We start from the raw sequence: 14,089 nt of genomic DNA on the forward strand, positions 1-14,089 counted from the left end.
GTCAGATGGGAATTCAGTTCACACGATCATCCAGTTGTTAGTATCTCTGCTGTGATTACCAGTGAGTTCTATATTTGGGGTAGTTCTTATGATGTGGTCACTTGTTCACTAGGAAATGGACTGTGTCCCTACCAACAACTCATTTCACATAAGCCACCAAACCTCTTTCAGAGTGTAACAAGTTTGGTCATTACTGACCTGGGTTGGATTCAGTTCTCTGTATCAGGTTTATACTTTAAAAAAGAAAATGTGGTGGTGATTGGCAAATTTCTCCCACGTTTTAATGGTTTGACTGACTCTTGTGACAGTTTCTGATGTAGTCAAAAGCCTCATAATGGGATCTAAAGTTAGACTTCATCTCCTCACTCTAAGATAACTAAAACGGCAATTCTTACCCTTCTGGAGACCATTTTCTGTAAACGGACCTGCATATGGAGATTTCATATTTTAGCTTATTATTAAGCTTTGTTCTTTATAAAGTAGGAAACCAGGCCCTGTTTAGTGAAATCTAATAAAAGTAAATAAATATGCAACACAATGGTGTGTCAATGCTGTGCCCCAGTACAATCTGAAAAAGGCTTCAAAGGCTGGAAAAGTATGCTGATAAAATCTGCCCATGCCCTCAGATAGCATTGTACTCACCTATTTTTAGTTTGTGTACTTGGACTAACTTTTCCATTGCCTCATCATGGGACACAGCTAGATGACAGTGACAGTCTACCGCATGACGTTCACCCTTTTTATGATAAATTTTGTACAAGATATGCACTGTGAGGTATCAGTTGAAAATTCACAATCTGCTGTGCATTATTGTTCTGATAAAATATGTGTATCAGCATTGTATGCAGAATTATAAGATTCTTACTCCTAGGGGAATTCTGTGCCTAAAAATTCTACACCCATTATTTTAAAATTCTGCATGTTTTATTTGTCAAAATAACACTATATAATCATGCCAGTTTCAATTACTGTGATAATTTATTTCAAAATACCTGTCAGCAAGTATGTCTGTAACAATACAGACACCTGCTGTGATATAGTAACTCTACCAGGGTGGGACAAAACCACTCCAAATCGATGAAGTTTTGGTGGAAGGCCAGCACTGTGACCGCCTCATGTCACAATACAAGGAGGTGAAGTTGGGTCACGACACCGCCAGGATGAGGCGACACTGCGTGTGCGCCTCTACCCCTGGTGGGGGCGCAACAAGACGATGCCACTCAGCACATCAACAGAACCTGCCCCAAGAGGGACGTCATATCTCTGCGTCATAAGGTTGTGATGACGCATGAATACTACGTGAGAGACGCTCCTCCCCCGTTCCCATCCCCGACGCTGGCGGCAGTGACACAGCGCAGCGGGCACGCCCTGCCGCCCAGGCCCGGAAGGGGCGAGGCCCGCTCAGCGCTCGCTCGCTCGCTCGCTGCGGCAGGATGGCTGCTCCGCGGCGCTGGTGGCGGAGGCTCCGCTTAGTGCCGGTGGCGGCCCTGCTGCTGCTGCTGCTGCTGCTCCCGGGCCCGGTCGGCGCCGCCCAGCTCTCCAAGTGGCGGCTGCCGGTGCCTCTGGTGAGTGCGGGCCGGGGGGGCCGCTCCCCGCTCCATCCCGGATCCCGGGGGTGGGGCAGATCCGGGACGCGGAGCCGGGGGGGCGATGTTGCCCCGCCCTATCCCCAGGCGGGAGGGGGCTGCGGTGCGGCGGGCCCCGGCGCGGGGAGAGGCGGAGGTGTCGCTGGGGGCGCCCCGGCGACGGGCCGCCAGGGTGGCAGTGGTCTGGCAGGGCGGCGTGTGCGCAGGGCTGTCTGCTCCTTTGCTCCCTGCACTGTTGGGATTTTCCTGGGGCATGAGACTCTTGCCATCGTCTTTGCTCAGTAACATGGTCCTAGAGTTTTTAAGGTGACCTTCGAAAGGGAACAAAGTTGGGCTTGTTGGGCCCCTTTTTCATTCGATTTGTGTAGAAGGGCTGGAAACTTTTATTGTAATTTTTTGACTCATGTTTTGCATTTGTATAGCCCAGAAGACACTCTGATGCCTTTAGTGCTAGTGAACTAACCTCAAAAGAGTACAGAAAATGAAAACTGCATTTGAGAAGAGGAAGGCTTTCTTATCAGACTGCTAAACTGTGTTTTATAGCTGTTTAACGTTAGTGATTAAAACCTTTTGGTGAAAGGACATCTGTTAAAGAATCAGTTTCTCTCCACTGTCAGCCAAGTTGTGAAAACTAACAGCTCACATCCTCTGAGAAATCCTTGAGGTCTTCCAGCAAAATTAGAGAGGATCACAGCTCCTGTTACTTTTAGGGGTAAAACTCCTTTTAAAAAACAAAACCTAGACCCTTTTTATATACCACAAAGAAACAAAGTCTGATTTAAATAAAACACCTTTGCAAGATCTCCTTTGTAGGTTTGGCTGGATATGCTAGAATCGGAGGTGGAAGAATCACAAATACTAAATCAGTTAGGCGAGCTCTTGCTTAAGAGTTTGGGTTCTTTTGACTATTGTGCTTGAAATTCTGGGTGAAAGAAAGCAGTGTTTACTTATTTAAATGATCTAATGTTATCCAATTGTCTTCCTCATCTCTTTACTTTTTTTTGTCTTTGCAGGGGAAGAAATTTTTTCATTTTGGAAAGGTTCTCTTCAGCAACACCACAATTTTCCTGAAGTGTAAGTGCTCTTGGTGGATGAGTCTGTTATGCTAGTCTCTACTCAATCTAGTAGTCCTCACAATGTAGTAATACTTGGATGAAAGTGCTCGTAAAACTGTGACTTCTCCAATGATATCAAACTGGTTACATGGGTAGATGATCTGCTAGCTATGGATTAAAATCATGTGCCCATACTGATACTGTTAGATCTGTTAGCAGCCTTTGACACCTTTGATTAAGAGGTGGTGTTCACTTACTGCACATTGTAGTAGGAGTGAATGGTGCTACTCTTGGGTGGCTTCGTTCGTTCTTGGCTAAATATTTCCGGAAAGTGATATGGTAAAGTTGCTTCTCTTTTCTTTGGGTACCATAATATGGACTTCTGCAAGGATTTGTCTTGTCTCCTCTCCTGTTCAATGTGTGGGGCTGTTGGGAGGGTTAGTCAGAAGATAGGGGCTGCTGTGTTTTCAGTATGCTGATGACCTTCAGCTCTGTCACTGTCTCCAGTTATAGCCATGCTGTTGAAAGTCTAGGCCAGTGTCAGAGGAAGACTGGGGCAGTGGTGGAAGCCAGCTGGCTGATGCTCAATCTAGATAAGACAGGTACAGTTGGTGAGTTGGGGGAAGCAATTGGATAATGTGGTGAAGATGGTCCCTCGCCTTTTGACTGAGGGTATGTTCTCACCATTTGTTTACTCGCCTTCATTGGGAATCGTATGGAGTCTCCAGCTGCTGTTAGATGATCATATAGCAACAGTGTCCAGGAGAGCTTTTTACCATCTGTGTGTGGCCAGGAGACTGTGACCAATTTTTTTTTTTCCCAAATGCAAATATTCTTGCAGTGATCCTTGTCTTTGTCACTTCAAAACTGGATTGTTCCAGTTGACTCTGCAAGGGCATATAGTTGAGGTCAATCTGGAAATGTAAGGTTGTGCAGAGTGCAGTAACCTGCCTATTAACTGGTGGTACTTGGTGGCAGCACATGTTACTGGTGCTTCATGATGTGCCCTGGCTACCTACTGGTTTCCAGTGGAAGATGCTGGTTTTGATATATAAAGTCTTAATTAGGACTTGATACTCTGCTACTTGAGAAGACCTCCTCTCCTTGTGCCATACTGCTACATTTGCAATCAATGGCGGCATTTGATTCGTAGATTCCAAGCCCAGAAGGGACCATCATCATCATCTGGTCTACCATAGAACTTCCCCAAACTAATTCACAGAGCATATCTTTTTGAAAAACATCCAGTCTTGATTTAAAAATGGTCATTGATGGAGGCTCCATCACAACCCATGGTAAATTGTTCCAATGGTTAAATTATTCTCACAGTTAAAAAATTATGCTTTTATCTGACTCCACTTTGATTTAAACAAGGTGGCTGATGATAGTGTTCTTTGAGGGGCCATCAGCTCAGGAATAGGTTTTCCCCACTCATTCAAAATAGCACGAAGTTCTATTGAACTTTACAGCACCCTGCAAGATGGCTGTTTATGGAAAGAAAGAGCCTTGGAAAGAAATCAGCTATGTTGGTGAGAGGGATGGCTGGTGTTTTAGAAATTTAAGGCACGGGCGTCTAGAGCCTGAATACTTGACCCTCTTTATTTTTGTATAAATCTTATTATAATTATGAATTATGTGCATTACAGTAGTGTGTAGAAATTGGGGCTGTAAGTAAGGGTTGTAAGATTGTGAAGCATTTGCAGCTGAAATAAATGAGCAGACAAAGGGCAGGAGGGGAAACAGAGGCACATAGAAATGAAATTTTGTACATGGTCGCACAACAGGTCAGTGGCAGAGCTGTCAGTAGAACCCAAGACACATCTCCTCACTCCAAATCCAATGCCCTGTCCACTGGACTGTGCTGTATCTTTTCAAACACAAATTAAAGCCTCACAATTCCCCAGTGAGGACTCTTGTCTTTGTCTTACAGATGGGTAAACTGAGGGAGAGAGCTTACCCTGAGCTACACTGTCTGTACCTAAGGGTTAAATTATCTTGTGTATTTTGAGTTTGTAGTCTTTGTGAGGGGTTAGTACTGCTGCCATTTAGTTTGGTGCTTGCTGCTTTACAAGAATTGTCATTTGCTTTAGCACCCTGCTTCACTGTGTTAAAGAATAATTTCAAACATCTTCAGACACCCCCAAGTGGAAACTTGTAACATCAGAATGAATGGAATTCTAGTCTCCACATGGGTCACTTTGTGTTCTTTTGAACAATAGTGACTGTCTCAGAAGAACATACTTTCTGCTCTTCTGTTGCTGGTCCCTTCTTTGAATAAGCATATTATTCATTGTTTGTTGTAGTTGGGCAGGGGAGTAACATTATATATGGTACTAGTCCATTAATAGCTAGGGGAAAACCTGGCATATGAGGACTTGTTACGTTTTTTTTCTGTCTTGTTTTCCTTGTAGTTGAAGGAGATGAGAAGGCTTGTGATCCCTTGCAAGGTTATAATGTTACCTGGTACTTTAGACATTCTGATTGCTACGATGAAGTCTCCAACTTTGGGGTAAGAATCATCCGAAACTGCATGGTGGTGTGTTTTTTTTTTTTTTTTAAGTCATGGTGGCTTAGTGGATTTGAGCTTGGATACTTCATTTATATCTCATTCCTGTCTGTCTGCTGTTCTGAGGAGGGCCTCTGTACTCTGGTGGTAACTGGGAAATGCAGAGGGCATGATCCAAAGTTTATTGAATGCAAGGGGAGTCTTTCTATTGACTTCAGTGGATTTTGGATCAGGCCATTAGCTCTTGAGCTTTTACACTAATTTTCTTCATCTAGATGCAGAGGATAAAAAAGCAACGAGAAAAACCCAAACAAACCGATCAACTCTGATTAAAAATTCAAACACTTAATATTCAGTACAAAAAATTATTAGAGAATTTGGCACTCAAAGCTCAGCAAATACCTAAACTGAGGTTGTATTCAACCTTAATTCAAACCCCTATTGTATATGCTACTTACAAGTCTGTACATTGTATAAATGCATACTGTTTATCAAATACAGTAGAACATACAACTTTTCTACAACTTCAGATACTTCTGTGTAGCAGTTTGTGATAGTTTACTTAATTTTCATTCTCAGGTTCATAAAATGTACTGAATATAACGTCTTATATTAAACTCTTCTGTCCAAGGTATTTTTAATAATTTAGGCTTCCGTGTTGCTGATTTATGCTTCTCCCCTAAATTTAAGCATATAAGTAATCCCACTGATTTCATCCCAACAACATGTACTTAAAATTAACCACAGGTGTAAATATTTGCAGGATTGAGGCCTTTACAGACATGTTGACTTTTTTTTTAAACCAGTGGTACAACCTTATTTCAGGTGCAGTTGACTATTAAGCAAGTTAGCTCTGAACTGAGGTTCCTTTTATATGGTAACAAATGTTCACTATTAGTATTGTATAATATATGCCGTATATTTATAGCTTACAGTGCAACTTTCATGAAAATAACTTTGTGGACTGACTGGCGTTCAGTTATGTACGTATATAATTGTCTAAGATTATGTTTAAAAATCATGGAAGAGCTAGTTGCCACTCTCTGGTTAGAGAACAGGGAGTTCAATTATAAGATGTGTTTTGATCCCCATTCTAAATTTACATGGAAGGGGTTTTTATCATGAACATCTTTGTGATTAATCTGGGTAGATTCATTTTGTATGGACAGGATGGGAAATACTTCTTTTGTTTTAGATGTCTTATTCTCTTCATGGATGTTTGTACATTAAGGGAAGTCGTGTTGCTTTCCATTTTTTCTAGCTGCTGAAAAAAATCACTTGATATATCAAATGCCACACAAAAGTTCTATTATGTATCTGACAGGATGATCAAGCCATGTCTTATTTTGGAGCTACTTCTGAAGCACGTACGGGTTGGTCAGGATCTTATGCCATGGCTTCGCTCTTCTTCCCCAACTGTTCTGAGCTCTTCAAACCACAGGTATGATGTTGGTGAAGGCTTTGTAATCCCACCATGTTCTCTCATACCACGTACAGAGGAAAGGATTGGGATGATTCCTACTGGAACAGTTGGGCTTGTTGCAACTACGGGTGCTGCCTTAGCTGATGAGTACATAACCCCTACCTTAAAGAGGAGAAAATGTATCTTTATATGTGTGTAACAAATAACAGAAACAAAACAAATTATAACCATGATTTCTTTGTTTTGGTTTATTTAATGTTTACTGTTCAAAATCTGGCCCCAAAAAGCAGACTTAAATGGTGGAGTTTTCCATATTGGCAACATTGTGTCTACTTCATATTGGGGAATGGCATAGAGCTCTCTGCTGGGAAGCTTGTGGGTGTGTCCATACACAGAGTGGGCACTGCTTTTGGGGGGCTGTGGGAAGTGCACAGCAAACTGGGCTTTACATTCCCTGCTGAATAATGCCCTCAACTTTTTTGCCAGGTGAGTGTTCAAGACTAACATTTAAATGAACATAAATTTAAAGACTAGGTGGATAGGTAGATTATATAACACACTGTCAATAAATTAGAAACTTCAAGCAACTGAAGTCCACATAGTGAAAGGGCAAAAGAGTACTTAAAGCATAAGACCAAACAAGAGGGGAAAGAGGAGGGCCAAAGTGGGCAGTTACACGTGGAGGTATGTGCTTTGTGGAAAGGAATCAAGGGGGAGTGTACAAATACACGCCCTACACCAGTTGTATCTTGCCACAGGAATCTGCACAACTCTGTTAATACCAAATGTCAGTAAACGTACTGTTTGTTTAACAGTTTGTACATAGAGAATTCAAGGAGAAATGTACAGCTTGGCATCTGTATTAGGCTGTTACTAGCTGAAACAAAGGACATTGGGTTGTGAACACCAGGAAACTTCTCTTAACTCCTGAATCTGGCGTACTAAGTAAGCAATGAGGCATAGTTAAAGATGACTGGAAAAGGATTTTTTAAAAATCATGTTTGTGCTCCTTTTTAACTACTTTGATGTATAAAGATGGCTTGAAACACATTTTAAAATACGTTGCCTGCTTTTACGTTTAGAAATATTAGAAATGTCAACTGTTTTCTCTGCTTTTACTGGAAGAGCTCTTGTGCATCTCAGCTGTGTATTAGGAGGCCATATATTAATAGAATTGCCAAGGTGGTAAGGGTGGGATTTTCAGAAGACCCTAAGGGTATGTCTACACTGCAGTAAAACACTTTATTGCTGGCCCATGTCAGCTGACTCAGGCTGCAGGGCGTATAAAATTGCAGTGTAGATCCTCAGGCTTGGGTGGGAGGCTGAGCTGGAATATCTACGTTTCAGTTTTGTAGCCCTGCAGCCCAATCACAAGTTGGCTGACACAACTGGCTGTGGCTGTAGTCTTGCAGTGTAGACATATACCCTATGTGACTTTTCCTTGGGCGCCTTTGAAATCACAACCGAAATCTTGAACGAAGACATCCTTTCTCCAAATGTGTATCAGCTAATAAACTATTATAAACAGTCTGGCAAAGACTCTTTCCCACTCAGTTGCTTAGCTTTCAGAATCTTCTGAAGTAGTAGTTTCATTAGTTCTCCAGTCACTGTACTGTCTTTCTGGGTAGTTAAGATCTGAATTTCTTATGTAAAAAACAAGCAGGAAAAAAGTCTGCAAATAGAACCCAACTAAACCCACCCTTTCAGGACTATTTTATGCATAAAGAAATAAAACAGCTTGGGTCCAACTTTTTTTCTTTGTGAGTTACCTCTAATAGGGAGGTGCTTAGAACTCTCTAAGTGGTGCACACTTTATTATGGAAATTAACTTCTTTACTCCTCAAATTAAATCTGTGGGTCCAATTCTATGAAAATGAAACTTGTTGTATTTAGTAATTCTGTCTCCGCTGTGGAGAGAGTTTGGGTTAGGGAAATGAGAGAGGGGCTTCTCCCTGTAAATTAACTCTCTGTTGCTATGTTTCAGAATGTGCTTTCTTGTAATTTAATTTTAACAGCAGAAGGAGTGCTGATATAACTTGTCTTTAAACACTTCCTTAGAAATAAATGTTCATATTTTTTTATCCTAAAGATTTTCTATAAAGAGTATATTCCCCTAGAACGCCTCTCAGATGAAAAACAAGAGGTAATTACTTTTCTTTGGTGTACATGATTTTTAAATGGGGGTGATGGTGGTGTGTGGTGGGGAAGCTTTTGGAATCTTGATTGATTTGCTGCTTTTTATGTCTTTAAGAGTTTAAAAGATAAGGCGAATGCAACAAACCACACAATGGTGGCAGAGAAAACTGTAAGTATCTGAGGATTTTAGGCATAAGGGTGGTGTGGAATATAGCAGCTCTAAATAAAAATTATTTTATATTTGCACAAATTCTTTTTAGTATGTATTAATGGTAGTGCTATTATTTTTGCTACACTGAATCTTATGGAAGCTAGATATGTTTCAGCCTTGTCATAGTGTAATAATTATGTGGAACATAAGTAATTTGGCAATAGTTCTAGATGTTCCACAATCTTTGTATGAAACATTTAGTTTTTAAGTCCATGTTCTCTCTGGATTCCATTAAAGGTCAGACTGGTGTTATCAGAAATGAAATTAAATACAATAGTTAGGTTTAAACGTTCAACACACAAATATTGGTGTGTGTGATTGATATATATCAACAGATTTTATATATATATATTAACAGATTTTATCATTGATAATTTTGTCTTATTAAATATCTGATTTATTGGCAGATCTGAGTTGTAAGCATGAGGGATGTCCCACAGGCAACAGTAATTTCTACAGCAAATGATCAATATGGAAGATTCTTACTCCATCTCAATAACCTTTGGTGTTTCATGTTATACAATTTGAATGGCTGCTATCAAAGCCAAAGAACTCTGTATAGTTCTGTTGTTGCTGTTGCTTTCAGAGAGTAAGAAGCAAAATAGTCTTGGTGAATGTGTGTTCGTTGAACTGAATCCAGGAAAGTCTTTTTCCTGACATCACTGTAGTTTTTGTGGTTGTCTGTCTGATTAGCTTTACTTTTAGTGCATTGTATATAAACCACAATTTTTAGGAGCCTGGCCCTAGTGTGTTACAACTGTGAGAACAGGTTGGAGATTAAATGAAAAGTATTAATACAGGTCCACTAGGTGGACAGCTCCCACTGTGTTATACATTCATATTGTTCATATATTTCCCAGCATAAGGGCTTTGGGGGAGAACATCGTGGTTATAGCCTCATCTGTGAATACTGTGCCTGCTTAAAATCTTTTCAGGAGTCTTATCAGAAGACGTTAGTTTTGCATTAATCTGATTTGCTCTGTGTTGGTCTGTACGTACATCTGGAAACTTCCTTTTCAGGCAAGGAATGCTGTGATCCAAACCCAGAAAGATGGGCCATATATCTTCATTGTGCAAATTGGGATTTCAGCCTTGAACATGAAAAGGAGGGAGATAATGGCACCGTCCTCTGATCCAAAAGAGAGTCTCTTTACAAGTAAGCTGTATATAGCCATCTTTCATTCTCATTTATTTTTGACTTATTGAATGTTCTTATCAGACATTCTTTATGTGCTTTTATGTAATATACACTGTGCAGCCCAGTGTCAGTTTAAAGACTTCCATCTTCTATCTCACACACCATAATATTCCCAATTACAGCTCCCCTCAGCCTAAGGCAATAGATGAGCCATGCGTGGTATCAGGAGGATAACAGCTTTGGGCTTTGTCAAACTAATGGTAGAAACTATCAAGTCCTCAGTAATTCAGTTCTGAGTATTGTCCCTCCACGTAAGGATGTTGCAAGAACACCCAACTAATATAGTTGTTTATAGTAACACTCTAAGTAACCAGGCCTCAAGTGGTGTAGAGCATTGCAAGATCAAAATTAACACCTTGCAGTTGCTACTAGCAGTGCCTTGGAACCATGTGCACATCTTTGAGGGAAATACTAAACTCTTTAGCATATCTTAAATTAAAATGTTTATTGGCATGACATTTGTTTTCAAAGTGGCTACAGTGCATAGGCAATTAAGAAAAAGAAGGAAATTCAAAATTAAGACTTAAATGTAGTCTTGAACTTGCCCTAGTCTGCACAGGCTCTTCATAGCACAAATTAATATAATTTACTTTTCACTAAAGAAGAATGCTATGTATAACGGGGCATGTCATTTTTGAATACAAGCATGTAATTCATTGTTTTATATAAGGCTTAATCTTTTATTGTGATTGAAGTACAAATTACATTTAAGAGGTGCTGCACTATGTAAAGATTTGGAATATCTCTGTTATCGTGTTGATGTCAGAATTAGGTGGTTATTCCAGTTCCCTGCATTGTTTCCTGTTCAAACCAGTTGGATTGTGTTTTGACAGTGACTGTGGAACTGAAGGGTCCATATGAGTACCTCTCTCTTGCAGACTATCCTCTCATGATTGTAAGTAAAACTGGCTTTCTTTAGTTTGCCTACGAAGTTGACATAAATCCCAGTAAAATCTTTTCTTGAGCAGTGTAGTCAACCACAGTGAGTTAGTGGCTCAGCATGAATAAAGAACATTGTTTTTCATGTATTTTTCCCTACTCTGCAAAGTTCAGGAATTAGCATGTTCCAGTATTAATTTTTTTTTTCTTGTCTGAGTGCTATAACATAGCTGCTGTAGACTAGTCATGCCAGAGGGCAACAGTATCATTAGTATAGTTATCCACTCATGAATTGCAACTTTCAGTACATACTCTCCTGTCTTAGCTCATCTGAGGAAACTCACTATTCTTTATTTTTGCTTAATGTTACCATTTTGAGTGTCCTTGCTTTCTCTGCTCTTTTGTGGTAGCCACCCCCTACTGTTCTTCGCTGCCATCAGACAGTGATAGAATAACTCAGCTTCTAGCTGACTCAGTTCTTAGTTGTTTCTTTCCAGGAGGTGAAGTGCTTTCCTAATGGCTGAAGAAGTAAAGAGACTTAAACAAAATGTTCATTCCCTTTATAGAGACCTTGGGAAAAGACTGACAAAAAGTAATATCTTTAATGCAATGGTCTCTGCTACTGGGCGGGAGTAAGCAGTAGTCTCTGGTTGTGATTGAGATGCTGCACACTTCACTTTTTGCAGAAGTAGGAAGCATGCAGCAGAATTTTCTAAGGCTCATTTATTCTGTGTGAGTGACCCAATGTGAGCGATCCAGGAAAAGGGCCTTTAAGTCTGGAGGGCACCTTTGATGGAGGGTGAAGCTGCTGTGGCTAGGTCCTTCTATTTGAATTGTATGAGTAACCTGGACACAGAGGTGTATAGGGAAGAAAATCCTATCCTGATCAGGAAGTGAGTTGAGATTCTGCAGTTAAGTCTCTCAGTGGCCTAGTTTAAAAACCAGTTCACTGCAGGGAGAGACTGCAGTTGTCCCCATGCTGTCCCACGTCTTCGTTCTGGCTGTGTAGCTGATCCATATTGAGTGGCCATTTGTTTTATGTGCTTTACGGTCTTCATCCTCCTCTTTCTTGCACATTAAGCCTCAATGATCTATTGGAAGTTCACCATGATCTGGTGTGGTGTTCTGATGTTTCTAATCCATCAAATAACTTACAAAATCTGTTTTTCAACATGTCAAGTTTGCTTCTATGCAATGCATGTCTGAAAGATCTTGACGACTTTACTTAAGTCTCTTAAACAAGTCACTTTGGACCTAAAACATAGCAGAATGTTAGTTTGAACATCCTTTTGTGATAAATTTCTGAGGCTTTTTCTAGGTCCTGTGTCTTACTCGCCTCTTTTGAATGATCTCAGATTTGGTCAAAAACTGTTTTGTTTGCTGGCCACATGTGTCTGAAGGTGATTTTGGGACTGGGGGAAATGACCAAACAGATCTGTAATGAAAAGCAAGTCTCTTTCCTACCTGGGAGGGGAGGGTTCCAATTATCACCCCGTAACTTGTGCTTTACAGAATGGTATGAGAGATAAGCCTGCCTCTTACATTAAATCTTTCCACGATAGATTCAGGGAAGCTTCTGAAATGTCCCTTAAGGGTGGCAGAGAAGTTTGGAACTACAAGAACAAACCGGTGCAAGGAGGGTAATGTTTCTTGGTGTTTGGGGGATGATTTGTACAAGTGCAGATTCTGATTGGAGTTTTTTGAGGCTAGTGATATTTGCTTTACTCCTTTGGAAGAGTCTGCCGAGAATAAGCTGGGAAGTGCCTCTAACATAAGAATGGAATCACTCAAACTCAATTTAATTGATTCCATCTGCTGGCAGTGAGAAATTTATACCATGCCTCCAGACTGTTACAGAACCTGAGGAAAGAAATGTGAAGTCAACCTTTTTTTATTTTCCAGCGTAGTTGGATATAGACATTTCAAAAGCTGCTGTGCTTTACCAAGAAAATGTAGCTGTATTTATAATCCATGCACTGTCCTTCTATGGAAATGGTATTGGGTCTAACCATTCTATTAATCCCTTCCTTGTTTCCCTCCTGATATGGTAGTTTTTCATGGTGATGTGTATCGTGTATGTGTTCTTTGGAGTTCTGTGGCTTGCGTGGTCAGCCTGTTATTGGCGGGACCTCCTGAGGATCCAGTTCTGGATTGGTGCGGTTATCTTCCTGGGAATGCTGGAGAAAGCAGTCTTCTATGCAGAATTCCAGAATATCCGCTACACGGGAGAATCTGGTATGTACCAAGAACAACTTTCAGTTATGGGTATATCTACGCTACAGTCAGAAGTGTGACTCGGCACATGTCAACATCCTAAGGTAGCTTTGATTTAGCCACTTGAATAATTCTAGCTGTGTAGCTGCGGCACTAGGAGCTGTACAGGCTCTTCCGGGGCCCTACATACGTATTTGATCAACTAGTATGTGCTGCTGTGGCCTCACTGTTATTGTTTGAGCTAGCTAGATCAAAACTAGCTCTACATATTCTGTAGTCACCTCTCTGATTGTAGTGTAGTCATACCCATTGTCCTGGGCAGGGTAAGGTAGTAATGACTTACTCGAATATATAACTAATTAGGTAATGTATATGCAATAACTCTTTGATTAGTAGGGCACCTCAGAACAAGGAATAAGTAGTCAACATTTTTGGGTTCTGTTTCCAATTATGCCACAGGCTCTCTGGATGACCTCTGCAAAGTTAGTAAACTGAAGTCTTCAGTCTTCATTGTCCCATCTGTAAAAAGAGTAATACCTACTTCATAGGGATAATTGAATCTTGTTTCTAAAGTGCTTTGACGTTCTCTGAGACTTAACCTACATAGCACATTGAATTTGTCTGTATAGGAAAATCTTGCTAACAATAAAGATAGTGAAGCACTGGAGCAGGTTGCCTAGGGAGGTTGTGGGATTCTTGTCATTGGAGGTTTTTAAAAACAGATTAGACAGATAACCATCACGGACAGTCTAGGTAGACTACTTCCTGCCCCAGTGTGGAGGGAAGGACTAGGTAACTTTGAGGTTCCTTCCAGCCCTACATTTTTATGAATCTATAATGTTGTGTTCTAGAAAATGCTTCAAAAACATTTTAGGATCTGA

The 14,089-nt window shown here is 40.6% G+C and overlaps 1 protein-coding gene across 6 annotated transcripts in view; it reads left to right on the top strand.

Moving 5' to 3' along the window:
- The first annotated feature begins 1,321 nt into the window (after positions 1 to 1,321).
- TMEM87A (transmembrane protein 87A) overlaps positions 1,322 to 14,089 on the top strand; it is a 29,058-nt gene continuing 16,290 nt past the window's right edge. For 4 of the 6 annotated variants that reach the window (XM_073348649.1, XM_073348652.1, XM_073348654.1 and 1 more), the window contains exons 1-9: positions 1,323 to 1,565; positions 2,600 to 2,660; positions 5,053 to 5,150; positions 6,472 to 6,588; positions 8,660 to 8,713; positions 8,822 to 8,875; positions 9,938 to 10,073; positions 10,949 to 11,010; positions 13,046 to 13,229. In XM_073348649.1, coding sequence (XP_073204750.1) covers positions 1,434 to 1,565; positions 2,600 to 2,660; positions 5,053 to 5,150; positions 6,472 to 6,588; positions 8,660 to 8,713; positions 8,822 to 8,875; positions 9,938 to 10,073; positions 10,949 to 11,010; positions 13,046 to 13,229 — 898 coding nt within the window. In that variant the 5' untranslated portion in view covers positions 1,323 to 1,433. Of the gene's footprint in view, positions 1,566 to 2,599; positions 2,661 to 5,052; positions 5,151 to 6,471; positions 6,589 to 8,659; positions 8,714 to 8,821; positions 8,876 to 9,937; positions 10,074 to 10,948; positions 11,011 to 13,045; positions 13,230 to 14,089 lie in introns of all 6 variants that reach the window. The other 2 variants (XM_073348651.1, XM_073348650.1) reach the window with 2 other exon arrangements.

The sequence above is a fragment of the Lepidochelys kempii genome, chromosome 6 (assembly GCF_965140265.1).
Source record: "Lepidochelys kempii isolate rLepKem1 chromosome 6, rLepKem1.hap2, whole genome shotgun sequence".
In the NCBI taxonomy this organism is placed as follows: domain Eukaryota; kingdom Metazoa; phylum Chordata; order Testudines; family Cheloniidae; genus Lepidochelys; species Lepidochelys kempii.